General features: G+C 41.1%; 3 protein-coding genes and 1 long non-coding RNA gene across 29 annotated transcripts in view; 3 read left to right on the top strand and 1 right to left on the bottom strand.

The window, feature by feature from the left end:
- TRIM66 (tripartite motif containing 66) overlaps positions 1–18,654 on the top strand; it is a 65,692-nt gene extending 47,038 nt beyond the window's left edge. For all 4 annotated transcript variants that reach the window (XM_083400381.1, XM_083400380.1, XM_083400379.1 and 1 more), the window contains 10 exons: positions 4,224–4,496; positions 5,272–5,494; positions 7,459–7,519; positions 8,552–8,726; positions 11,419–11,702; positions 13,883–14,021; positions 14,591–14,665; positions 16,671–16,823; positions 17,822–18,034; positions 18,328–18,654. In XM_083400381.1, the coding sequence (XP_083256507.1) occupies positions 4,224–4,496; positions 5,272–5,494; positions 7,459–7,519; positions 8,552–8,726; positions 11,419–11,702; positions 13,883–14,021; positions 14,591–14,665; positions 16,671–16,823; positions 17,822–18,034; positions 18,328–18,387 (1,656 nt within the window). In that variant the 3' untranslated portion in view covers positions 18,388–18,654. The remainder of the gene's footprint in view (positions 1–4,223; positions 4,497–5,271; positions 5,495–7,458; positions 7,520–8,551; positions 8,727–11,418; positions 11,703–13,882; positions 14,022–14,590; positions 14,666–16,670; positions 16,824–17,821; positions 18,035–18,327) is intronic.
- DENND5A (DENN domain containing 5A) overlaps positions 1–27,097 on the top strand; it is a 609,609-nt gene that overhangs the window by 414,452 nt on the left and 168,060 nt on the right. The gene's annotated exons all lie outside the window — the stretch shown is intronic.
- Positions 8,733–18,031, bottom strand: LOC310665988. Its single transcript, XR_014505741.1, has 3 exons — positions 17,894–18,031; positions 11,568–11,698; positions 8,733–9,633 (listed from the first exon to the last, which is right to left on the bottom strand). It is a non-coding gene; the product is annotated as an uncharacterized lncRNA (long non-coding RNA).
- STK33 (serine/threonine kinase 33) overlaps positions 26,349–27,097 on the top strand; it is a 54,592-nt gene continuing 53,843 nt past the window's right edge. For 11 of the 23 annotated variants that reach the window (XM_083446618.1, XM_083446609.1, XM_083446621.1 and 8 more), the window contains exon 1: positions 26,844–26,965. The gene's annotated coding sequence lies outside the window, so the exon portion shown is untranslated. Of the gene's footprint in view, positions 26,503–26,825; positions 26,966–27,097 lie in introns of those variants that run through there. The other 12 variants (XM_083446605.1, XM_083446622.1, XM_083446624.1 and 9 more) reach the window with 8 other exon arrangements.

The raw sequence follows: 27,097 nt of genomic DNA, 5'->3' as shown, positions 1-27,097 counted from the left end.
TGAATAAATGCACATACATTTCAATTGAAGATCATCATTTTTTAAAAGGAGTTGCTGTACACTCATTCAGAGCAATGATCCTCATACTACACGTACACCAGATTATATTATGAATATCATAAATTCTCTGGGAGAGAGTTGCCCCACTCTCAAATAGCTCAGATCCTAACTGAGGATGCCAGGATTGAACCTTAGACTTGAGCATCAAATATATGCTCTGCATCTCATTTTTGTGTTCTAGTTTGTTTTTAGTTTTTAGTGCTGAATTATGATATTTCACCTCAGGACTGGGAGAATAGAGAGGAATTTAAGATGAGATATTAATACACTGTAAAGTTATAATTGTGTGGGATACTATCATCATAATCATCGTCATTATTTACTGCACGTTAGCCTCTGAAAATCCCACACAGACCTCTTCTCCTTTCTGGGTCTTTAATGTTGGGATTCTTATATCTATCTCCAAGTTCCAGAAATCCACAAATTGGTAAAACAAGAGGTGATATTCATGACATTCCAACCATTAGGCTTCCCCCACCCCCATGGCATAACCGTGGGTGTCTAGATTTCTGCATTGATTGATTATCATAGTAATTTATGATCTAAGCTTAAGCTCCCTGTACTGCTAAATATGACTGACTGCTACATCAGCGTCAGGAGACAACATTTTCTACTTATTGATGTCAACAAAAGCAGCCTGCTGGTACTGACCTAGGAATTCCACTGAATACCATTGACTCTGTGCCCTATTGTAGTCAGGACCATATACTGGGGAGGGAACTAGTGTTCAGACTCCATCTTTAATCCAGATGCCGTCTCTCAATCTGTGTCCAAGAGATTACCCCTGCAGAATCCATGTTTCTAGGTTACGGTATCCAACTCCACAACTTTATGCCTAGTAACGAACTTTTATATTCCTGGTTTTGTGTTTGTACTGGCAGCTGGCCTGAACTTTGCAAAAGCCATGCCACCTAAATGTCCAAGGCACTGGCATTAAGCTGGTGCTGCCCAAAAGTTACTGTGCAGGTGCAGGGAAAAGCCCAATATAAGTGCTTAGGATCTGATCCTTTGGACCCTGATCATCTTGGGGATTCTGGAGTACTGGATTTGCTGAACTTAAGCCATTCTGGTGGTAATCAGAACATTGTATAGGAAAGGGTGGTGGCTTAGTGGTAGAGCATGCTGAGGGTTCACAGTTTAATCCTCATCAGCTCCAGGTACAGCTGGAACATTTACCTGGTTTTTAACACCCAGCCATCTTTCCTACCCTTCTCACCCAGTGAAGAGTTTGGTAGAACTTGAAAGCTTGCTTACTATTTTATGCCATTTTGACTGGCCTAATGCAGATATTGCCGTGCTGTGGATTTTGCAGTATTTCACAGCGTGTTTTAGATTAGCAAAGCTTATTTTTGTGACCTGAAAAGGAAGATAAATAATACATGATGCTGCTTGTTCGGCTGGCTGTTTCTGCTGCTTGCACTGTAAAGCCGGCTCCATTTTCTTGTGATGCATTTTTTTAAAACAGAAAATAGAGGTGCTCCCCCACCCCAAACTGGGGTGTTGGTCAGGGACGCTCTACTTAAGAGCCAAGCAAAAGGAATATATGTGTAGGCTATTGGTGTACTCTGAGTTAAATTTGAGCCAACTGGATTTGAATTAGTGCATTTGTTTAACCTTGCAGCATAATGAGCTGCCAGGGGGATTGCTCCACTTAACAGCAGCCTTCGTTACTTTCCAGTCCTTTGCTCTCAGTAATTTCTCCACAATCGCAAAGAATCTGTGTAGGTTTAACAAATCCTAAGCCAAGACTTTATTGAAGGTAGGCATTTTCACCTCCAACTTTCGTTGTGGTTCATAATGCATGTTTGCATGGAGCCGTATAAAAATATGCTCTTAATTTTTAACTCTGATTTTGGGCACATTATCTTTTTACTATTGTAAGTAGAGCTGCTGTTCCGCCCCCCCCCCCCCCGCCTTCTTCCTGTGCCTTTAATAGCAGCCTGACATGCAGAAAGCTTGAAGATTAAGCTTTCCCTGTCACTTATCTTCATGCTAGGAACAGCATTTGCCAGCTAAATGTCTGCATATGAGGCTGCTATTAAAGGTATGCAGTAAGGCCGATGGAAAAGGGGGCTGAAATTTGTGTGATATAAGTGATAATGGTTAAAAAACACCTTTTGACATTAAGAGCACCATTACTGGACAGCTGCTGTTGCAATTAATGTTATAACGTGTCAGGAGCTGTACGTAATTGAGATTGTGCTTTTGCAAAGTTTAAGGAAAACATGGGGATTGATTTTTTTTTTGAAAATGAAGGGAATGGGCAAAAGCAAGCAGAGTGCGAAGATTTGTAATGGCACAAATGGACTTGTTTGTAACTTTGTACATTAAAATGTTGGAACCGAAAGGCTTTCCAACAGCAGCAATCAGACTGTGACAGTGTATATGATGAATGTAGCATTTGTTTTGTTCAAGGAATGAAACAGTAAAGCTTTTTAGAGAATTCTGATCCATTAATAATAAAAAAAGAAACACCACATATTATCCAGTACTGTAGAAATCACTAGGGGAGATGAGGTTCCCCACCCACCGCCCGCTAATGCCAAAAGGAATGATTATTTTAGGGAGAGAATTAATAGGATCTTAATGAGCCTTACTCCCAGCGCATTGTTCACTTCACACTTGACAGCAGCTTTGTGGATCACAGTGTAGAATGTGTCAACTGCTTACCAGGAGCCTTAATACACACACACACACACACACACACTTTTTTTAAAGTGAAAGATCATAATGTTTCCTCATTATTAAAATAACCGCAGAATTAACTTTTGCCTCCAGGGAGAGACAGATGGCAGTTTGATGGCCTCATTTTTCCTTTCTTTCCTTTTTAGTAAGATTAATGTTTTATACTGACTGATGCAATCTATTATACTCTCTTCATACACTTCCTGTAACTGGAGCAGTAATAAGGGAAAATAGAAGCCCTCTTCTCTGTAAAACTTAATCTCTTTAAAGGTATTAGTTTCAAATACATCAGGTGATTTTTGCAAAGACCTGTGCTTTGTAGCTCTGAAGTCTGAAGTTACCAGGAGTCTTTCCATAGAGTCTTTGGGAATAAGATCAGACCAGTCTATGTGAATGGCTCAATCATGAGATAGCAATAAGCATGAGATCTCTGGATACTACTCCAAACTTTGCTGGCACCCTCAATCTTTGGCAACCAGAAGCTCTAGCCTTCTGACTCCAGAAATATGGAATCCAGACACTGTGTTTCAACAGTAAGAAAAGAGCAATCTGCATTGGGTTCAGAAGCACTCTTCTTTCCTGGTAGCTTGCAGGGAAAAACCAGGCCTTTCTATTAGAATGAAATGGGAAACTTGTGGAATAACCAGCCTCATATAACCAACATGCTTATGTCTAATTAAAGCATGAAGGGGTTAAGACCATAGAGTAAGCTCTCCTGCCAGGTTTACCTCTATGAACTTTTATTGCCTTTGCAACTTTTCTGACTGATGTGAAGAAAAGCACATGAATCTGACCTTTGAAGAGTTTGTAAGTAAATCAGTTTTTAACTTGCCAAACTTGTGGTCCTTTCCTATGCCAGAGGAAGAAAGAATTTTTGTAACTCACTTGGAAGGGTATAAAGGACTAACAGCCTATATTTCCACGTTTTACTTTGCTGCATATTTTGTGACTTTAAAACTCTGCTGGGGATCTGTCTCCAAAGAGTACTTGCCCCAAACTTGGATCTTGGCACCCAACAATTCATCTATTATCTGCTGTCTATCTGTCTATATCACCAACAAAATTAAAGCTGAAGGCTCCAAGACTAATCTCTGAATCTGGGGTTTGATTACCATAGAGTTGATTACCATAGAGCACCATAGCATAGAGTCATATAATTGTAGAGTTGGGACTCTGAGAGTCATCTAGTCCAACCCTGTGCAACACAGGAATCCTGCCCACAGCAGTCCATGAGTGAACATGCAGTGTTTTGTGTGGAAATAGGAACACAGATCCGGAAGGTTGTGGAATAGGTAAAATGTAATTGTGAAAGACTTGTAGGACTGACAGCATAAGCTTCCACAAAATACAAAGAAAGTGATGGAATTAGGCACTGAATTAGGCACTTAATGTCCACGACAGTATAGATGAGCCTTTATGTCCACATCAAAAAAATTAGATCTGCATGCACATCAACCTACACTTGTCTTCTTTTTCAGCGGTCAGCTTCACTGAACATTGTGGGCTTTTCAAATGCTTTAGACATGGAGTTGTCTTCAGCAAGGGTATCCAAGTCAGTTGATTCACAGGCAAAAGAAATATCCACTGTAACATCCGGTCAGCCCCAAAGTATGCCATATACCTCTGACGTGCAGCCTGAAGTTTTGCCCAGTTACAGCCTGGCTTTGGATAGAAGTACAAATGACCTGAACTCTGATGCTCTTAGCCACTTAGCAACCGGTGGTGTGCCCCTGGGGAGCGCAGTGTGCAAGGTAAGGACTGTTGATTCTGTGGGATAACCAGCCTCATATAAGCAATATGCTTAAGTCTAATGAATGCAAAAAGGGTTTGAGACCATAAAGTCCTGCCGGGCTTAGCTCACCTTGGGAGGGACTAAGTAATCATGCCTTTGTTCCCTTTCAATCTACCTGAGAAGCTCAGTGTAAAGAGATTTGAGCTGCTTGCTCCAGCACAGACTGCATGGCTGACCTGGAGACCCCTATTTCCCTCACAGAACTGCAATTCCTAGTGTTCCCTGTGGAAAGAGATATTGTTAAACTTCTCTGGGTCTTATAGCACCCTTAACAAACTACAGCTGCCAGAACACTTCAGAGGAACCCATGACTGTCTAAAGTGGCAAGATAGTGTTTTAAATGTATGGTACAAACGTGGCTTATGCATATATATTGCATGCTGCCTGGGCTAAATCTCTGGCATGGATTCAGAGAACCGTGGGACTACTAGCTCCAAAGGAGCTACTAGCCTGAGGGGACTTGTGTTTATTTAACAACCTCTCTTCATGTCACATACAAACTCATGAAATTGCATGTGCCTCTTCTCAAAACCTTGTTTGCAATATGGCATGTGGATCGGTGGTTCAAAGGTTCTGTTGAACATGCCTAAAATAGCTTTTTGGATCCCAGCCTCTGTGTGGAAATAAGAGTGCGACAAAGCAACAATATTCAACAATGTAATTCTTTTCTTGAGATTGATGTAAGTTTGTATATTTCAATCTTTTTTTCCCTTACCCCACCTTTTTTTTGCAAGCTGGAGAATGAAGAATTCAGCTCCATGACTTACCCTCTTGGAAGTGATTCTGTTGCTTCTCAGTCCAAAGACATCAGTGAGTTATCTCTTCCCATGCAAAATATTCTGGAAGAGCCTATTAATCTTTCGGTGAAGAAGACGCAGCCATGTGCCTCCCCTCCCATACTTATCAGCAATGCTTCCTGCATGCAGCCAGTTACTCCACAACCAAAACATATTGAAGGTATGATGTTTTTCTTTTATCTTCCTTTGGCTTTTAAAATCTGTTCCACTGCATAGTGTGGTCATTTCAGGGTTGCCGTTGCTGCAGTTAGCTTGTGTGGCACCTTCAAGACTTCCACATTTATTATGGCACAAGCTTTCGTAGACTACAGTCTGTTTAATCAGATGCATGAAATGTAATCCTAACTTGGCATTATGGCCTGTGTGTGGAAATACGTAGATGAGATCAGAGGGAAATGAAATGCAAAAAGACAATTTCATTCCCGTATGACCTCACTCCCATATGTGCCTCCTCGTACGTTTATATGGTTACAAATTTAAGATTACACTTCATGCTTCCACAAGGGCTTATGCAATAATAAATCTGTTAATGTTTAAGGTTCCTTCTGGTTTTTGTAGTAATTTTTTTGCTGCAACAGACATAACACAGCTCCTTCTGGAAGTAATTCATTCTGTTGCCAAGCTGAATCACAAAACTGACTACAGTTTCCTTACCTGTTCTCTTTGGCATCCACAATACTTGCCCATGTTAACAGAGAGTGACCTGTTGAGACCTTTTGAGAAATCTGGGGGTGGGGGGAGACATTGGCCCCTAAAGGAAACCATGAAATGGAGCAACACCAAGCTGCTCTCTGCCCTGCCAGCATAAGGGAGGCAGAGCTTTGGATCTGACAGTTCATCTCTCTGGGATTCTCCCTCCTCCAGCTCTTTTTGGTTCTTCAGTTAATATAGTACAAAATAGTGATGTGCATCACATTCAGTGAATCCTGCGCTCCAAGGTGGGATGCCTTGTAGACATTTGGGGCTTGTCAGAAGTGAACTAGGATTTCTACAAGGCAGCATGAATCAAAGCTGAGATCCCTGAAGCACTTCGTGGTACCTTTGCACTCTGCCCAGCAACCCCAAATCTCTTTTGTGCCAGGCTGGTGGACTTCTGGATTGGGTTGAGGTGTCTCTCTGGCAGACTCTGTTGGTCTCCCGCTAGCCTGTGCTTCCAAAGTAACACCAGTATCACTCTGCTGCTGTGGTGTTCCTCCTTCTGCCTGCCAAATGTGGGGCAGAAGTGCTGCCAGTGGAAAACAGGACTTTCCATGGGACAGAGCATGCTGGAGACAGCCTGAGATGAAAGAGATTGACTCCTCTTTCATCATATGGTGGCTTGAGAGGGAGTTCGGATTGCCCCCGTAGTCATTAAAAATGTTGGTGGCAAGTGTCTGCTTAAAGCAAAATTAATAAGCTTCCCAACACCAGGATGGGATGATAGGAAAGAACAATCAACAGAGTGAGGGCAGAGAAACAGCTCCTGTCATGACTAACAGGTCTAGTAGAGATAATGATTTTAGTGTTGTCCAATCCTGGTGCTTTGGGGAAGGGAGCAGCTTTGCAGAACCAAAGCATATGGAATGGGAATGTGGGGAGTAAGAGGGATACCTCTCTTGTGTCTGCAGTTTTCAGGCCAACATACCACTAGGAGTAATTCTTTTTTCACCTACTCCAAAGCCATAATAGGTGCTCTTTCAGGTCAACCACTGCAGCTGTCGTTTAAAAAAAAACCTGGCATAATCCATGCCCTCAGAAGAGGTACCTTGCAGGCAAATTTAATCCAATTTTGGACAAAATTAATAAGTTATATATGGTTCTTCAGAAAGAAAAAAATTAAAATTTAGAGGCGCAACTGTACATGCAGATTTGACTGTAGTCAAAAGCGCCGGGGGGGGGGGTGTCACAGCCATTTTATATTTCCCAATAGTGAAGGGAGAGGAGAGAAAGCCAAACCAGGCAGCCTTCAAATTGGGATCTTGGGGGCATAAGTGGGCTGTTTTACAAAATCCCGAATAGGGGTCTGAACAGAATGTTGGGTTTAGTGCATACCAATACAAAGTTCAAAGGAGGCCATGCATTCCAAATATAACTTCCCCTTAGGATAAGACCACCAAATATTTTATTCATTTTCTTTTCTTGCAGACTGCCATAACTGCGAAGAGGAACATTTTGATATGGAAATTAAAAGTAATCAGAGCAACAGGTAACACGAAACACCCGATTTGAAAGTGCAGCATTAAGATATTGAATCCTTTTTTCCCCTCTTAGAAAGGAACATAAATCACATTTGTTGTAATAGCTCAGTTAAATTAAGTAATTCCAGATGTGAGAAGGATCTAGAACAAATTACTATAAACAGTTACAAAAATTAGTTTTCACCACAATCCTCAATGCACTTCAACAAATATATTAGTAATCTGTGAAATTAATGTGTCAATCTGTGAAGTAAGGTATCACTTTAAAAACAACATAATGACATTATCAATGTTGTCTGTGGAGCAATTGGTGTAAAACGAACTGATTCATTTTCATGTCAGTTCTGTGAGTTTTACTGGTGAGGAAACTTAGGTTGAAACAATCGTAGGTCTGACTTTCCAATGGTGAGGGAGCCTGTGGAGAAGCTGTTTTGAATCACCCTGGGATCTTTGGATGAAGGATGGTATACAAATTTCATAGAATCATAGAATCATAGAGTTGGAAGAGACCACAAGGGCCATCGAGTCCAACCCCCTGCCAAGCAGGAAACACCATCAGAGCACTCCTGACATATGGTTGTCAAGCCTCTGCTTAAAGACCTCCAAAGAAGGAGACTCCACCACACTCCTTGGCAGCAAATTCCACTGTCGAACAGCTCTTACTGTCAGGAAGTTCTTCCTAAGGTTTAGGTGGAATCTTCTTTCTTGTAGTTTGGATCCATTGCTCCGTGTCCGCTTCTCTGGAGCAGCAGAGAATTATTATTAAATAATAATAGTAACAACAACAACAACATAGGAAGACCCTTGTACACACAACTCCCATTCATATGTGAAGATTTGTTGATCCTGCATTATGAAGTATGAAAGCCCATTCTTGAAATTTCAGGTGTATTAATAACATCATATTAGAACATTTTGATTAGCCATCTAAAAATACAAGGGAACCTGTGAAAACATATGGTATATTAATAGAGGTGGAATGGGGGGATGATTCTTACTAGCACTGATGAAGTCAATCCACTCTTTAACCTTGTTCTTAGAGCTTGTGCCAAAGAGGTAAAAGTCCCTTATGTGCGACTGGAACGACTGAAGATATGCAACTCAGAGTCTGGAGAACTTCCAGTATTTAAACTGCAACCACAGAAGAGTGAACATGATGGAACTTTCTTGCTGATAATTGAATGTGGTACTCAGTCTTCAAGCATGGCTATTAAGGTAAGCTCAGCTCAATTCAGCTGGTTTGGTTGCTGTTTGGCATTGCTTCTATTCTACCCTGACACATTCAAATTCACTGATGCCTTTGACCAGCAGATTTGAATACACTACACTTAGGGCCAGACTACGAGTGACAAATAAGATCTGTGATCATATCTTTTGATGCCTTCATGTTTACTTATGAGCAGCTGCAGAGGCCCCTGAACTGGTTCAGAACTTCAGCACTGGGGACAGGGGTAAGCTTTTCCCCATGCCATTTCCCTGACCTAAATCCCCCATCTCAAGCTGCTGTTGGGGGAAAATATACAGAAACAAAAACACTGTATGTAGGTCAAAAGCTGGAAGCGTCTTCCTTCCAGAAAGAAATAGACTGCACTGGCAGTGGCAAGTAGTGTGGGATGCTGCAGAGAAAAGAATAGGTGGTTCCCTGCACTATTCTTAACGAAAGCTGAAAGTACTAAGAGCACTTGTGTGAATGGGAGACAATGGACTTCAAGTCTATTCCTGCCCTTGATGTTTATCAGAACAGCAGTACACAACTGATAATTGCTGGGTTGTATTCAGTGCAGCACTAAGGTGAACGTTCCATCCGTGCCATAATTTCTCTGTGCACAACAGAACATTCTCCCTTTCTCCCCCTACATTCCCCCTAAATCTGTTCTGTTTTATTCCCCAGATTTCTAGAGCAGATTTGAGGAAGGCAAAAGGAGTGTGCAAGGGGACGGGGGGGGGGGGGGCGGATTCCTTTGAGCTAGTGCTAAACATTGTACTAGTAGAAAAAATTCATTGAGTACCACCCAGGATTGGCATCAGGTGACTTTGACTTTCTGTAGGACCTGATGACACATTTATCTTACACCCACTTCCAAGTGTTTTCTCTGGGGTGATCTCTGCATAGGAGTTCTGCCTGTAATGAAAAAAAATAAACAGCATTTAAAAAAATTTAAACTTTATCTGTTTTGCTCTGTTTAAGTAATAAAAGCTTTGAAACTGATGCAAAGCATTTCTGTTTAAGTGTAAGCAGAATCATCCTCTACTAAAACATTTCACATACAATATGCATAGAAAAACTTTTGTGCTGCTCAAAGGGTGCTAAGTATCTCATTAACAGTGGTATAAACGGATCACTGGGGAAAGATGTACTTAAGTTTTACAGTGTATTACTTAATCCCTGGAATATTGTGAATTGTAGTTTCATGAACATCTGCTGTTAAACATTTAAACCTGTCTAGTTGATATAGATCCTGGCATTTGTTTGGGTGGATTGGGTTCAGGGAGAGCCAGGAAAACTCAGCTGGTTTTTGCAGGTAGTGTAGACAAGCATTTGTTCACACAGTATAGCTTCAGACACTTTTGGATACAAGGTGATGAGTGTAAAAATCCAAGTCTTTAGACTGAAGGCTGAATCCTCAGCACCAACCTTGTTGCGGACTACATTTCCTTCTGCTGGATTCAGTGGACCTTTAAGTGCAGGGGGCCTTCATGCACATTTAGGTGCCAAGAGAAAACGTTCCTCTACAACCAGGCCTTGGGCTATTTAACATCCAATACCCTTTTAAATGTGTTATGGGAGGGGGGTTATTGTTTTGGTTCTGTTCTAATTTTTATTAAGTATTTTGTAATTTTAACATTGTAATTTTATGTTGTGAACTGCCCTGAGATCTGCAGATGAAGGGTGGTACAACAACAACAACAACAACAACAACAACAACAACAGATTGATTAACAGATACATTACATTTCTCAGGAATATTGTTTGGGATTGTGGCTATCAACCAGTTTAAGCCTTTTGAAACTGCTTAATCATCAGGATTTATACAGTACTGATTGGTTGATTAAATGTCAATACATTTGCATATTACCAGGACTTCAATATAGGAGCCAAAATATTGAAGAAGGGGCTAGTTTTTTTGTGAGTAAGAGAACATACAGTGTAATAAACAGAAGCTTCCACTGACCGTGGAAATTGGAACCAGAGGAGGGAAAATGCTATTCAAACAAAATGCCAGAGTTGAAACCACTTTTAAAATGTGAAGATTACATTCCATTGGTATTGAGAAAGATTTAGATTGAAAAGACATTAGCAATACTGATTTCAACTGAGCACAATCTGTCTATTGTCTGCTATTCACATTGTCTGCTAGAAGAAAAGTTGCGGTGTTTTCAAGGTGAAAGGCATTTTTAAAAATTTACTTATATAATTTATATCCCACCACTTATCAAAAGTTATCTAAATGTCTTCTAGGTTTGGCTTCAAACTGGAATGAGGGTACATGTTAACATTTCTTTTCCAATATATCTGGCAGGGGAAGAAGGGGCTCTGCTATTCTGAAGGTCATGCTGCCATTCAAGCTACAAAATCTCAGTTTCACTAATTAGTTGGTTAATCTATTGATTAAACCAATTAAAGCTTCGGGCATAATTTTTAATGAATGTAATTGGGGACAATGCAAATATACTTAACATCTTGGTTAGAGCTCCCCACTCCCAAACCATATCATTTGAGGGAATTACTGCATTTAATGTGCTATGCGTCACAGAGAAACTGTGAGATAGGACTCCTCAATGGTGAATGCAGTAAGGCTGCTTTCCTTGAGGCGTTTATTCATTGCATTTAATCTTCTGTACTATTTCAAATGTTGCATGTGAAAATGGTAGGCTGCTTTAATTTAGATTTTACTTTTCATCCTAGGTAAATCAAGGAAATCCACTTGAAAGACATAATCTCAAGCCTGAGAACACGGAGGAAAGGAGAATCCCCACAAGTCAACTGACAGAGCCAGTGTTGCATCCTTCTGTAGATCACAGGCTCAGTAATAGTATGAAAAAATCTGTGCTTACCCAGGAAGACCACCCGATTGAGAACGAGGATTTCTGCGCTGTTTGTTTGAATGGAGGAGAGCTATTGTGCTGTGATTACTGCCCAAAGGTGTTCCATCTTTCATGCCATGTTCCTGCCTTGCTCAGCTTTCCTGTGTGAGTACATATAGCACATGAAATATCTGCTCCATTTGGTATATGTTTCAGGTCCACTTCTTTGAATCTAATCCACTTTGTGCCAACCACTCAGGTTTCATGTATGGCTTTCAGTGGTTCTTTTCAGGTTGGATGCTTACTACAGTGGTACCTCGAGTTACAAACGCCTCAGGTTACAAATGCTTCAGGTTACAAACTCCGCTATCCTAGAAGAGTTATCTTGAGTTTAGAACTTTGCCCCAGGATGAGAAGGGAATCGTGTGCCAGTGGCGCAGTGGCAGCAAGAGGCCCCATTAGCGAAAGCATGCCTCTAGTTAAGAATAGCTTCAGGTTAAGAACGGACCTCTGGAATGAATTAAGTTTGTAACTAGAGGTACCACTGTATTTGAAAAGCGTCCTGCTGCCAGTTAGTGCTCACAGGATGATCAACAGGATATCTTGGGACCTGGGTGCAGACATTTGGTGGCTACTGGTATGTAAGTGACATTAGGCAGCCAGGAGGTGCATTTTCCATCTCAGAGAGTCCTGTGTTCAGCGATCTTCAAATGGTGAAGATGGCAAGATCAAGAAATGGCTCAAGGTCTCTCTAATCTTACAAAGTTGATAACCTGGCAATGCTTTGCTAAAACATAAAGACTCCTCAGTCTTTGAGCTTGGAGAGGAAGGACAGGATATAAACACCAGTTTTAAAGGAACTGCACTGTCAGCTAATACATTTCCAGCCCAAATTCAAGGTGTTAGTGATTATATTTAAAGCCCTAAATGCCTTGCAACTTGGATGTTTGAGGGTGAGCCTTTCCCTATATTTACCTGGGCATAAAGCTATGCTGCAGAGGTTTTTTCCTATGTGTATGCTATGTGGAGGTGAAAGAGAGGGCATTCTCCACTATAGTTTCCTGGTTGTGTCATGCCTTCCCCTTAGGAGCTGTGTTGGCACCATCATTGGCTTTGTTTGGTGCCAAGTTAAGTCCTGTCTATACACTCAACCATTTGGCAACCATTTGGCAAAATTAGCTACTGTTTTATTTGAGCTGTTTATGTTGATTTTTCTGCTGATTATTGGATTTTGTGGGGTGTATTAATTTTTAGAAGATTCTATTGTTTATGTTGTATTGTCATTTTATCGACTGTAATCCACCCTGAAATGATCTGATATAGCATGGATGGGGGGGGGGTGCAATCGTCACACCAGGTTAGACCTTTGTTCCATCTAGCTCAGCACGATCTATACTAACTAACAGTAACTCTTTAGGTTTTCAATCAGGACTATTTCCCAGGATTGAACCTGCGTGCAAAGATATTTTTTTTTTACCACAGAGCTACAATTCTTCCCATGCTATATGCTACATGCATAGGGACACACATAATATCCATATATTGGCATCTTTTTCCTTTACAGTAATTTGTTTTGGGGGATTTTGAGGAAACCAGAGAACTTGATTCATGTTAGGTATGGAACGCATAAGAAACTAACACAGTGGGAAGTCATGCTTTGTAATTCTTGTCTGTGATGAAAACCATGTCAAATATTGAAGATAGCAAGGTAGAGGAGCAGTAGAAGAGACTTCCTGTGTTTGTTCATGTCTCCCCCCCATTACTGCAGTCTAGTTGTTGTTAAAAAGAACTTCATCACAGCTTCTTTTCTCAACTCCTGCTGTTTGTTTGTTGCATCCATGCCTGTACTCAATTAAACAGAGAGCCAGTGTGGTGTAGTGGTTAAGAGCGGTAGTCTCGTAATCTGGGGAACCGGGTTCGCGTCTCCGCTCCTCTACATGCAGCTGCTGGGTGACCTTGGGCCAGCCACACTTCTTTGAAGTCTCTCAGCCCCACTCACCTCACAGAGTGTTTGTTGTGGGGGAGGAAGGGAAAGGAGAATGTTAGCCGCTTTGAGACTCCTGAAGGGGAGTGAAAGGCGGGATATCAAATCCAAACTCCTCCTCCTCCTCCTCTTCTTCTTCTTCTTCTTCTTCTTCTTCTTCTTCTTCTTCACACATTGATTGTTAAAGAAAATACACAATCCATCAAAATGGGCTTCTTCTGCCTGAGGTGACCAGGAAAGCAGAATTGTTCTCCAACATGGTGTTAAGGCTTCCTCTTAGGCATCTGCCATTGGCATATTAATTCAAGGACCAGTGATCTACAGCAACAATCTGATGTTGTATTTTCCTTCTGTGCTCCAGAGGCGAATGGGTGTGCACGCTTTGTCGCAATGTGGAGAAGCCAGAGGTTGCGTATGACTGTGAAAACACACGTTTTAGCTACAGTAACACGCTAATGCCAGCAAGAGTACTTTATGGCCTTGACGACTATGATCAGAAGGTAAGTCCAGTATCAACAGAAGCATATAAACAAGTTTGAGTAATGTTTGAGCCCTCCTTCTTTTCCAAACATGTACATTGTCTCTTCAATGTGTGCAAATGTCCCAAGGAAAACTACACAGAATAAAAATGTGAAGTAAAATACAGTAGACTCCATCTACACTGAACATAAGTCAGGACCAAATTACACACCCCAGTTTTGGGGGCAGGGAGGGTGGAGAGGATAGAGGGGGAAGCATATAGTTTATATCAAAAATTTGAGATTTTCTACAATCCAGCGGTATACAAAATTTATTTAAGAGATTTTTAAAAATTCATATAATCGTTATAATGTTGGACTTTAGCAATGCAAATGAAACAGAAACTTGTGTTTTTCATAATGGTAATATATGCTTAGTGAAAATTAGCCAAGGGTTTCTCCAACTTTTGCAAGTAGAGAAACCTGATTTAGAATTGGGTGTGAGTGGAGTACTGAGAAATAAATTATCTGGCCAAAATATCAACTATTAATGTAGGTATTCATATAGTTCTTTTATAACCAAAGTTAATTTTAAAACTTACATTTTACAGAAGTGTGAGAAACTTATACTTTCACTGCTCTGCAACAACCTGAGTCTTCCATTCCATGAACCAGTCAGTCCTCTGGTAAGTGTTACCAGAATTTAATTTCACATCTTTTTCCTATGCTTTTCAGTATGAAGGAAGCTTTGCTTGGTTAAAAAAATGATCTTAGGAACTCTCCAGATGACCTGTTTATTGAGCATTCTTCCTGATTTGCTTTTGGGATATTTATATAGTTATTCATTCATCTCACACTTGTCAATGCATTTCCCCATCACTTTCCTAACTGCAAAAGTCCAATTCTTCTTCTTCTTCTAAAGTAGATGTGTTGTACTAGGGTGACAGAGCCCTTTAATCAATTTTCACTGTGCAGACATTAAGTTACAGTATGTGCTTGAATCTCTTGCTAAACAGTGACAGTCTGGAGGCACCCTCAGCTCAGATGGTGGGCTACAGCTACTTTCTACTTCACAGTATTCTTTCTCAGAATGGGACACGGGTGGCGCTGTGGGTTAAAGCCTCAGCGCCTAGGACTTGCCAATCGAAAGGTCGGCAGTTCGAATCCCCGCGGCGGGGTGCGCTCCCGTCATTCAGTCCCAGCGCCTGCCCACCTAGCAGTTCGAAAGCACCTTCGGGTGCAAGTAGATAAATAGGGACCGCTTACCAGCGGGAAGGTAAACAGCGTTTCCGTGTGCTGCGCTGACTTGCCAGATGCAGCTTGTCACGCTGGCCACGTGACCTGGAAGTGTCTGCGGACAGCGCTGGCTCCCGGCCTATAGAGTGAGATGAGCGCACAACCCTAGAGTCTGGCAAGACTGGCCCGTACGGGCAGGGGTACCTTTACCTTTACCTTTTATTCTTTCTCAGAAGTGTTCCACTTCTCTAGTTTTGTCACTATAATCATAAGTAGAGTGCTATTATATCTCTCTGTCTCTTCCCACCCATTCTGCTGCCGCCCACCCTAAGCAGGAGAAGCTGAACTCCTTTAATCTTATCTCATCAGAAGCCTGATGTTTGTCAGTTAAGGAACACTGTACTTGGCTTGACTCACTGCATCATCTCACCAAATGGTAGGATGAGAAAACCCCTCGCCAAAGTGTCCTGAGCAAGCATTTCAGTCCTGGGATAAGATGAGGGGCCAGTAACTAGTTAGAGAACAGGAAACAGAGAACAGAAACAAATTGACAATTCTCACGTTGGAAGGAGGTACGGTAATCACTGGGGTCCCTGGAGGATCTGTACTGAGACCAGTCCTTTTAAATTTACTCATAAATAATCTAGAGTTAGTAGTGAGTGATGAGGTGGCCAAGTTTGTGGAGAACACAAAATTACTTAGAAGCACACAAAAAAAGAACAGTGAAGAGTTCTAAAAAAAAAAAAATTCTCCAAACCAGAACTGGCATCAAAATGAAAAATACATTCCATTGTAAGTAATGGAATGGAAGTAATGCAATGGAATTTTTTGCCCACTTTTTTGCACACACACACACGCTAATAGTGTCTGAGCTAACAATGCTTGAGCAGGAAGGGAATCATAAGGATGTGTTGAATAGTTCATTGAAAATGTTGACCCAGTAAATGCTGTGAAAAAGCCATATTCCATGTTGGAAAGGAATCTAAAATAAAACAATTCACAATTATTTACTACACGTTAAAGAGAAAATTCATGAACACATTAAATACATCTACTTAGCAACAACCATCAGGGACTGCTGAGTCAGAGAGTTGTCTCAGTAATTTAACCGCCACTTCTCCAGAAAAAAAATTGGTTAGATTTTAGATGAAGACATTTCCCCTGCCTAAGCAGTCTCTGATGGTTGTGGGTAAGCAGATGTGTTTACAGTGTTTGTGAATTTTCTTATTTAATGTACAGTAAATTGTTGTGCACTTTATTGTTATTGTTATGGTTATGTTAAAGTTATTTTGCATAATTATGTATAGCATTGTGTTGTGATGTTAGGGATTTATAAATAAAAATGTATAAAAAACAAAACTGTTAATCTAAAACATATTCAAGGTAGAAAAAACACTTGCCTACTTCACAGCAATGCTTTTAGCTGTAAAGAATGATTGTGATATTTATTTACAGGCTCGACATTATTATCAGATCATCAAAAGGCCCATGGACTTGTCCACCATCCGGAAAAAGCTCCAGACAAAGAACAAGCTGCATTACTCCACCGCTGATGAGCTGGTAGCAGATGTGCGCCTTATGTTCTGGAATTGTGCAACATTCAACTATGTAAGTTCTTGCAGTTCAGAATTCACTGCATCACCTGGGCAAATAATGTGGGCAGTGGCTATACCTCTTCCTCTCTGAATATTTTTATTTGGGCCTTGATTCTTTAACCTAACTTTGAATAATCCCAACACAGGATTGTCAATTGGATTTACATAGTGTGAAAAATAGCAACCTAGAGAAAAGATAGCAAGTAGCCACTAATCAAAGGCAATTTCTCAGTATCCTGGACAAAAGATTCAAATACTACAAATACTGGCAGTAATTCTGGAGTGAGAGACCACAATAGGTGGGGCTGGAGAATCTATTATTCTCTATTACGTTACATTCTCATTATCTTCATTTACAGGATCCTCTGCTTTGAAGGTTTTTCTTTTTTAAAAAAATAGCAAGTTATTTAAAAGGAATGGACAGGAACCTGATTTATCCTCCTTGTCCATGATTATTGTCACTCATTGACTAAATTGGCTGATCCTTGTCTTTGTGTTGCCTTTGTCTGTTGCACCTGAACAATGGCGATAACATACCAGGAAAACCTGCCTTCTGTGCTGGGGCTTTGAAATATTATTTGGCTTGTCCTTAGATATTTGCTATCAACAAAACTAATTCTGTAGGGTTCAGCACCTTGATCTTTTAGAGAAATTTACTCACCATTAATAGGTAATCTAAAAAACCTGATTTTCCTCCCAATATCTGGTTTCCATTTATTTCCTAATACCACTAAGAAGCTAGCCTTCCATGCTCACACTTGGTTTATTTAACATTTTGGAAATATTCTTATTCAGTGTATAGTATTATTTATTTTCACATAGAATTGCCTTGACCTTTCTTCTCACTCTCTCCTGGGTGGTTGTTTTCTATTTAATTGTAAATTGTATCAATTCTTTAAATGATGAGTATAATAATAAATCAAGAGTTTCATAGATCTAGCAACAGAGAGAGCATGTCTTACTAAGTGAACCACATGCTGTCGTAACAAATTATGATGCCTTCTCTTGCAGCCTGATTCAGAGGTAGCTGAGGCTGGACGATGCCTGGAAATATTCTTTGAAAGCAAGTTAAAAGACATTTACCCAGAAAAGCAGTTCTGCTCGGTGCAGCAAGATGACTCTGATTCAGAGGAACATGAAAATAGTCAAGTGGCTCCCAAGGGATTCCAGTGGCCCTCATACAGACAAGAGTGTATCCAGCCCAAAAGAAGGCGACGGCACGCTGTAAGAATACAAAAGCAATACAGAACATAACAAAACTTGATTGTTTAGTGGCCCCAAAGCTAATTCTTTCCACAGCTTTTAATATAAAGCTTTGACAATATGCTTAGGGATGTATTAGTAAACTTCAGTCAGACCAGGGCGATTCTTTCTTCATGTTCAGTTGTGTAAACAGGTTAGTGCTTGAAGGTCTTGCAAGCTACCTAATTATTTTGCCAAGTAAAATGCAATGTGAAACAATATTTGAAAAGACCAGCTTCTCTAACAATTTGCCCATTTATTTCCTTTGTACACAGGAAAGTGAAAAGACTAAAAGACCAATGTTTTGGCCAGCTAAAGGTCTTTCTCAGGTGTGACGTGTGGAGTGCTGCAAAGAACAAAACATCAATCAAAATAAGATGTGCGTAAGAGGGGAGTCAGAAAATGTCTCTTAAGATATTCCACCTGAACTTCATAGCAGTGGTCAATCAATTTCATTTTTAGGTCCTATGGGGAGATTACATTTTCAGTGTAATGTAATTTTAATAGGTAGTAAGACAGCTATATGCTGTCTTAACAATTTGTGTTTACACTACTGTTTTGTCATATGCAATAGTTATTAATAATAAAAATAGGACATTTGATATGCTGTTCTTAAAATTATTTCATAAATTCTCATCGCTTAATAGATTGTAGCTGGAAACAGCCATCTGGCAACATCACCAGTAATTCCACACATATTTATAGTGTCCATTACAATTTTACCATATGTGGCAGTGTCTTAAGCCTATTGTCTCCTCTAGTGAAAAAAATGAATCCAAAATTCATCTGGTATGAGTATACACTGTTCCCAATGCAACGTATAGCCATTGTTATGTTGTCTTGCTAACAAAATGTGGCAACCAAAGACCAAATCTCTGGACATCAGTTGAAGCAAAGCTTCCCATGGAGTTAAGCAGAGAGTTCTTGGTTCTGTGTTTACTAGAAGACCAGAAAGTGATGTGGAAAGAAATAAAACGAGAACTGCATTCAGGAATTCTACTCTTTAATTCTAGAAAAGGAAAGGACCTCCCCTGCATTGTTTTCAATTCTCACTCATATAGGGTGATTGTGCACCAGAAGTGGATTGGTGCAACCAACATGGGGAGCAGAGGGTGGGTGGAGTGAAGTTTGACTGTCCATTTAATACCAGCAGCTTACATTATACTGTACCTGTGTTCTCTTTATGCTAACCCCTTGTCTATGTGTAATGCAAACAAATATAGGGTAATTATGAAGCCAGTCAATTGCTGAAATGTGCCTGGCTGCATAGGAGTGAGACCGATAAAGGGTATTTCTGAGATGCATCAGTTTTGCTTTTTCAGAGCCTTTTTTCACCCTCCCACTTGAGCAGTAAAATTTAAAATGCGGAGGAATCCCTTGCAGACAAGTTATAGCAGAAGCTGAGATACAGTTGTTTCACTCAGTATAATGCCTCAAGCTCTCAACCCTCATGTCTTCTTTGAATCAAAAGAGTTGGAAGGGACCCTGAGGCTCATCTAGTCCAAGCCCCTGCGATGCAGGAATCCTGCCCACAGCTGTCCCTGGGTGGGTTCGAACCGCCAGCCTTCTGGTTAACAGCAGGATGCACTGACCCACTGTGCCACACACAACACTCTGTGAAGCCTCATCCCCTGCAGTCTCTCTTTAGCCTCATTCCCAATCCCAATTGCTATACTGCTAGCTGGGATCAGGTGTGATTGCAGATGGGGTGGGGTGGTCTTCTTAGATGTCCTGGTTTTCATCTGACTCTTTAAAAGGAGAGTCATTTTAACTCCCCCAAAGAGTAGTGAGTTTCCAGTTATACTAGATTTGCTGTAAATGAAGAGAGTTTTTCAGTCTATATGAATTTCTTGAATATGGTATCCATGGTTGTTATAATAGAGAACACGTTAAGCGAGAGTTTATAGAATTACTAGCCGCACCTGAATATTTTTTTCTGTTTTCAATGTTAATATGGCTCAAAATAAATGCTGTAGAAAAAAGTTGTCTCTTTTCTTATTGTATAATAAAAAATCATTGAAAAAAATAAAGGAAACATTGAAAAAAGAATTTAAACCGTTGAGTCTAAATTATTTCCTTGCCTGTCTCCTTGGCTATTATTTGTATCTAACTCATTCAAAGAATGAAAAAGTACTCTTCCTTAAAAAAAAATCCAGTACAAATAATAATTTAAATCATGCATACGGAGAACAGAATTATTAAAAAAATATAATGAATACCACCACCACCAGTTTTTCAAATAGAAGTAATATAACTCATTTAAAACATGTTTGGCAGCATGTCTTTATTAGTTTTTCACAGAATCATATGAAGTAGATTGGTTTAAAATAGAGTAACTGGTTCACATCATCCACTAAGCTTCATTGCTGAGTTTGGACCTCAGTTCCCCATTCCATGCCCAACACTTTTATCTGTTATACCACAGTTTTGAACAGATGTGAATAAAATTAGTGTAGAACATACACAAAAAATGCTTCTTATCCATGCTGTCTAAATAATGTTGCAGGGTGGAAATGCTAAAATGGTGTGCCTCTCAGCTGTAAGAGATAGTAATTAGTTGCAGAGGAGGAGAGCACTGAGTATCTTTAGTAAGTGTATTTAAGACTCAGGCATTATGGTGTAATCATATATATATATATATCTTCTCAAAAGTAAGACACAGCTATTTACTGCCAGGTAAGTGTGAATAGGATTGCACCATTAGACGTTTTAAAGTCAAAGTCAATCAATACCTAGAATTATGCCCTGGTGGATAATAGGAATCCAGTGCAGATACTGAAACATATTTTGGTAGCTTGCCTGTTAGGACTTACTCTTTTTATGAGGCAGGCTGTTGTGTTCTGCAGCAACGGAAACTTCCAGTTTGCCCTGAAGGGCATGCTGGGTCATGTATACTCAAGGACACAGTTCACGTAGGCCAAATGCAATGTTTGTTTTGGAATTCAGCTATAATGTTTGTTTCTAAGGCAGAAGTAGTCCTATTATTACACTGAAGTCTGCATCAACTTGGGGAGAAAAACCAAGAATTAAATTTGAGATTTTTTTTTATTTAAAAATTGTGAGCTTTTAAAAATCCTTTAGTCAAAAGGTTTTCTCTGAATTCCCAAGAGGACCCTTATCAAAATCCACCAACAATGAAGCAGCACAGCTCCCCCCCCCCCATTTTATTACTTTCCCATCCACAGGCTAATATTTGCTGCTTCAGCAGGTGGCAGTAATTATTTTAGAACTGGGAAATTTATCACCAGCTCTGAAATAACACCAGGGGTTATTCAGTTGTCCTACAAAAGCGAATTGGCAGTTCTATAGCAGTTAACTTTTGATATTAGACTACCCTGGCCATGTAAACATTTAGCACCATTCTCCTGTACAGTACATCAAAACAGGACACAAAAACTTTGATAACTTACCACCCTTAAAACTATCAGGTACCATTGTTTTACGGTTCCTAAGCTGTTTTTGGGTTTTACTTTTTGTATATGTGCAGTTCTGTAGTGAAAGGTGCTCTGTACCCATTTCATTTTATATGCTAATTCATAGTGGTTCTGAGTAACAGTAATCCTTATTCTTAGTTTAGGAATTGACACACTTCAGAACTGCTTTTACTATAATGGTGCTTCTCAGGAATTATCCCCCCCCCCCCGCCCATGAACCTAATTGAAATTCATGATCAGTTTCTGCAGCCCTCATCACTGTCTCCTTACCAACAGAAGTGTAGAAGGCGTGAACATGAGAGAGGGAGAAATTCTTTTCAATAGTGGCCTGTAAAGTACAGAATATTTACTATTCTTGGAAAGGTTAACTTAGTCCTCACTTTGCCTAATTTTAAAAGGGTTCTGTTTTAGTTTGGCAAGCGTGTCATAGTAAGAGACCCTCTGATTATGTTTTAGCTTCCTGTTGCTAAGAATTTTTATAATGCTGCGTTTACTGTTTGTTTTGTTTTATTGCTAGGATTGGTTTAATCTTGTGTGATTTCTTTTTCTATTTCTGTTTGCATACTGCCTTGAGTGATATTATAGAAAGGGGGCGGGGTATGAAATAAAAAACCCCTAGAAAACTGCAGCAGTAGCTGTGTTTTATTAGGTACTGTATATGTATTTTATTTAAATCCAGTTAAAATATTTGCATCTATATTTGCAGAGACATTTACTCAAGGGAAATGTGAGTTAGATGTCCAAAAATGAAAGCCTGCCGTTTTAGCTGCATTATGTAAGCCTGAGTCTCAAAGGCACCTATTCTCTTCTGCCAAGAGTAAATAGCAGCAAGTGTTGCTATGAGATGATGTACCAAGTGGTTTTACTGCTTCTCGAATGGGGAATCATATTCATGAAAACAAATGTTAGTGGTTTAGATAAAACCTATCAGTGCACAAAGCTAACAACATATAAATCACATTGTGAAACACAGTAATAAAAGAGTAAGCAGCGACAACATTTCAAAATGCATCAGGGTAAAATCCTACATCAGCATAGCCATGTGCTCATATGGTTCCAGGTAAAAAGCAAACCAAACTTGGAACAGTCACAGCATCACACTGGGAGTACCAAATACTTCACATACACTCAAGTTTTCAATGTGGAGGCTGGAACAGATAAACCTTACTTAGTAGTAGGGACCACCACTAGAACCACACCTTATATGCACAAAAAAGGGAAAGGGAGTTTTTAATACATGTGTGTGTGTGTGTGTGTGTGTGTGTGTGTGTGTGTATTCCTTGAGTGTACATCACTTTCTTTAAAGACCCATCATTGGCTACTCAATGCTACATGTACTATATATGAATTAGCATATATAAAGGTAAAGGTACCCCTGCCAGTACGGGCCAGTCTTGACAGACTCTAGGGTTGTGCGCCCATCTCACTCAAAGAGGCCAAGGGCCAGCGCTGTCCGAAGACACTTCCGGGTCACGTGGCCAGCGTGACATCGCTGCTCTGGCGAGCCAGAGCTGCACACGGAAACGCCGTTTACCTTCCCGCTAGTAAGCGGTCCCTATTTATCTACTTGCACCCGGGAGTGCTTTCGAACTGCTAGGTTGGCAGGCGCTGGGACCAAACAGCGGGAGCGCACCCCGCCGCGGGGATTCGAACCGCCGACCTTTCGATCGGCAAGCCCTAGGCACTGAGGCTTTAACCCACAGCGCCACCCGCGTCCCACTATATATATATATAAATATATAGTTACATGTAATAAATCACATTTTAAAAAATCACTCTGGGAGAAACCAGGAATTGATAAATCAACTAGCTTGTGATACTAAGTCAACAAGACTTCATAAAGAATGATATTAATATAGCATAAAAACCACCATGCATTCTTTTTAACTATACTTGTAATGGGGCTAGTATTTAAACATCACAATGAGAGATTTTTAAAATGTATTTATCCAGCATATGCACTGTCAAGAAGCAAGAACATTATTGCCTTGGCTGTGATCTGAAGATGTGAAATATGGATGCTGGAGAGAACTTCTTGCAGTTGCTGAAGGAACAAGTCGCTTTAAAATGTGATCAGTCACTTAGCCCTTTGATAGTAGAAACTGCTGCGGTTGAAGCAGCAAGTAAAACTTCAGTTGCATGCATTGTTCTCTGTCATGTGCTTGGTATCATCTCTTTGGATTGCAGCCCAAATATGTTAGTATGGGAGCTTTGCTGTGGTGTTGCGGAGAGTTCCATCTTGTTCCCCATGCTATTTAACAACTATATGAAACTACTGGGAGCTGTCATCAAGTGATTCGGAGTGAAGTGTCACGTGTATAAGGATGGCACACTACCTTTCAGTCCCATCTGAATTAGGAGTGATGGTTGAGGTGCTAGACAGGTGCTAGGAGGGAGTTATGGGCTGCATGAGGGCCAAAAAGTTGAATCCTGGAAGGACAGAGGTGTTACATGTTCCAAGTTCTTGAGTCCAAGAGGTGGGAAGACAGCTTGTTGAGGATGGGGTTCCACTTCCCTGAAAGGAGCCGGTTCATAGCTTGGGTGTACTCTGGATTCAATATGGTTCCTTGAGGCTCAAGTGCCCTTAGTGGCTAGGAGAATCTATTTCTTGCTAACGCTGGTTTGCTAACATGGCCACTTTGGGACAGAGCTTACTTGGCCATAATACTCCATGGTCTGGTAACTTCCAGATTGGATAATAGGTGCCCTTGAAAACAGCTCTGAATTTTCAGTTGTCCAAAGTGCAGTGGACAGATTACTGGCTGGGTTTCCATTTAGTTCTCATATAATCCTGGCTTTAAAACAACTGCATTGGCTGCCTATTAATTTCTGGGCCCAATTCAATATGCTTAAGTTAGGGTATAAAACCCTAAATGACTCAGGCCACAAATATGTGAAAGACTGTCTCTTTCCCCACAGACCTCTTGGATGTTAAAATTGGAGGAGGTCCCTCTTCATAGTTCCACTGCCCTCAGAAGTTCTGATGGTGGTGGCCTGGGAAAGGGCATTCCTTCTGGCAGCTCCAAGTTTGTGGAATTCCTTCTCCACAGAGATACATCTGGCACCATAATTAGCTAACTTCTGACACATATAGAATTGCTGTGTAAAGATTATGATGTAATCAGGATTGTTACTATAGCTAGCACTGGTAAACACATTTTTTTTTATTGTAGTACTTACTTACAACAGGAATTTGTCTTGACCATTTCATTTATCTAAGGTAAATATCATTTATTTAACCTGCAACTGTGGCTCACAATAGTTTGGACCTTGGAAAAGGTCACTGTACCACAGTCCATTGTTCAGTGCTTACGGTAATGCTATTTTGTATTAGTAAATAAATACAGGTTGCATTCTTCAAGGATATGCTCCTGGCTGCCCCTGAACGATGGACAATTTTTCAGTGTCAAGCACAATAAAATTTTGTTCATCTCTGTTAGACCAAATGATACACCAGAACGTTTAGCACAGGTGACACCACCTGAAAGATGGAATGTGTATGCACACCTACCTCCCCCATGCTAATTGTTACCTCTTCCTTGGGAGACTGTGTATCTATGTAACTACTTCAGACTGTGTTTGAATGTTTCCCTTTCTATACATGAAAAGCTAACGTCAATAAGATGAGTCATCTACCTGATTTACTCACGATCCAAATGTGCAAAGAATGCACTTGCAGTTGGGCCCTGCTACAGTCGAGAAAGGACTGTATCACATGTTATTTCTGTACATATAAATTTTCAGTGACAACATCCTTCTTGTCCTTTTTTCCACATGGATCACTTGAAAATTGTTGAGGGTCTTGACAGACCACTTGATGATTTTCCTGACTGTTGTAGTAGTTGTAATGTGCTGTGCTAGATGCTGTATTTGTATTTTAGCTGTATTTTACTGCTTCTTTTATGTCTTATTACCTTGTGTGTCCATAACATTGAAACTGTAATACCAAAAACACAATATAAGAAATAAAAGCAATTAAAATACAATTAAAATCAACATGAATATTTGATGTGATTGATGTCTATTGACTTCAACCACAAATCAATAGACACACTGTGGACCACATGAATGAAACTTGCAGACCACTTGTGGTCCATGGACCACAGTTTAGGAACTCCTGACATAATGATTGCATCACAGGTAAGGAGTTGCAAAGAGCACCCATTCCTCATAGCAAGATTGTAATCTCCCTTATGCAAATTGTATATTGCGCTGTTGGTGTCGATTGAGGGTTTTCCTGCTACAAAAGAGAAGATGTAGTGCCACACAGTTAGAAGTTGTTTAAAAAGCTCAGAAGCGATCCTATTGTGAGGCAAGATGAGGAGGGTGCCTCAATGGGCATATTTTGGGCGCTGTTAAAAAGTGGCATCAGAGTGGGACATCTGATTTACAGGAAACAATAATCTGAGCTCAGTCAGTACAGAATGAGACTTTTAATCCCAGGATCATGGGTTTGAGCCCCACACTGGGTGAAACATTGCAGGGGGTTGGACTAGATGACCCTCATGATCCCTTCCAACTCTACAATTCTATTGTTCTCCTGTGCAGGCTCCACTGAGGTGTGGGAGCTAGTGGGGTTGTCCCCCCTGCAGATACCCAAGTATCTTGGGCTGGGTGCCCCCCACCTCGGCCTAAGCTCCTTTAACCCTCTTGATTTCAACAACCCTGCGCCAGGGGGCAGCCTGCGGTTTATACTGTATGTCCTTGCAAGGCATTTGAAACTTTACAAAGCAGCCTTGCTAAGTGAGGAACTAGAAGATGCAGGAATTGCACATTATGGTACTCGGTGCAACCGGCTCTTTCCTGCTTCCTGGTTCTTCTGCGCCAGGGGCCATGTCTTGAGCACACCACTCTTTATACGCGAAAGCGCATCCACGGCGGCAGCAGCAGCAATAAAAACCGCGGAGCCAAGTGAGCCTCACGAAATCAGAAAGAGGACAATCCCAACGGACAAGTTTCGTAGGGAGCTGAGAGACTCCCAGCCTATGGACGCTTTTCTGAGGGGAAAGATCCACGGTATTCAATGCGGTTTACTTCCCAGATTGCCCTGCTAAGTTTCCTTAGAGGCTGGAATGGTGGGGCAGAGCGGCGGCTGCAGCCGGTTTTTGAAATGTAACTTTTTTCAAAGCGAAGACCAAGTTCTCTCAGAGCGCCGGTCGGCTGAGTTAACGCCCGCCCTTCTGGTACCGAGAGAAAAGCGAGGGGGAGACGGGAAAGTCCCACCGCCCCTTCCTCCTCCTCCTCCTCCCTGAGGTGGGGCCGGCCGGCCTCTGAGGAGGGCGGGGGGGGGAGGGGGTTGCAGGGAGGAACGTCTCCGCGCTCTGCGCTACTTTGTCCCTGCGAGGCCCCTGTACTACCCGCGGTGCCCAGGCTGGGCGGCTGTGGAGAAAAGTTTCTGCATGCGCGAAGGGGCTGAAGAGCCGGCCGGGGACCGAGAGGCTGGAAAAAGCCGCCACGGCAGGGCAGCTGGGTCGGTGAGGTGTGAGCGTTTGCCGCTGCGAAGCGAGTGGCGAGAGAGGGAAGGAGGGAGGGAGCCAGGGAGGGAGGCTGCAAGTTGTCCGGTTGCCATGACGACGAAGAGGATGCCGGCTGCATTTGGGCGCCCCGAGCG

Source organism: Podarcis tiliguerta (genome assembly GCF_965153285.1).
Source record: "Podarcis tiliguerta genome assembly, chromosome: 1".
Taxonomy (NCBI): Eukaryota; Metazoa; Chordata; class Lepidosauria; order Squamata; family Lacertidae; genus Podarcis; species Podarcis tiliguerta.
Note: the sequence above shows the minus strand (reverse complement) of the source record. Positions and strands in the feature narration are given on the sequence as shown.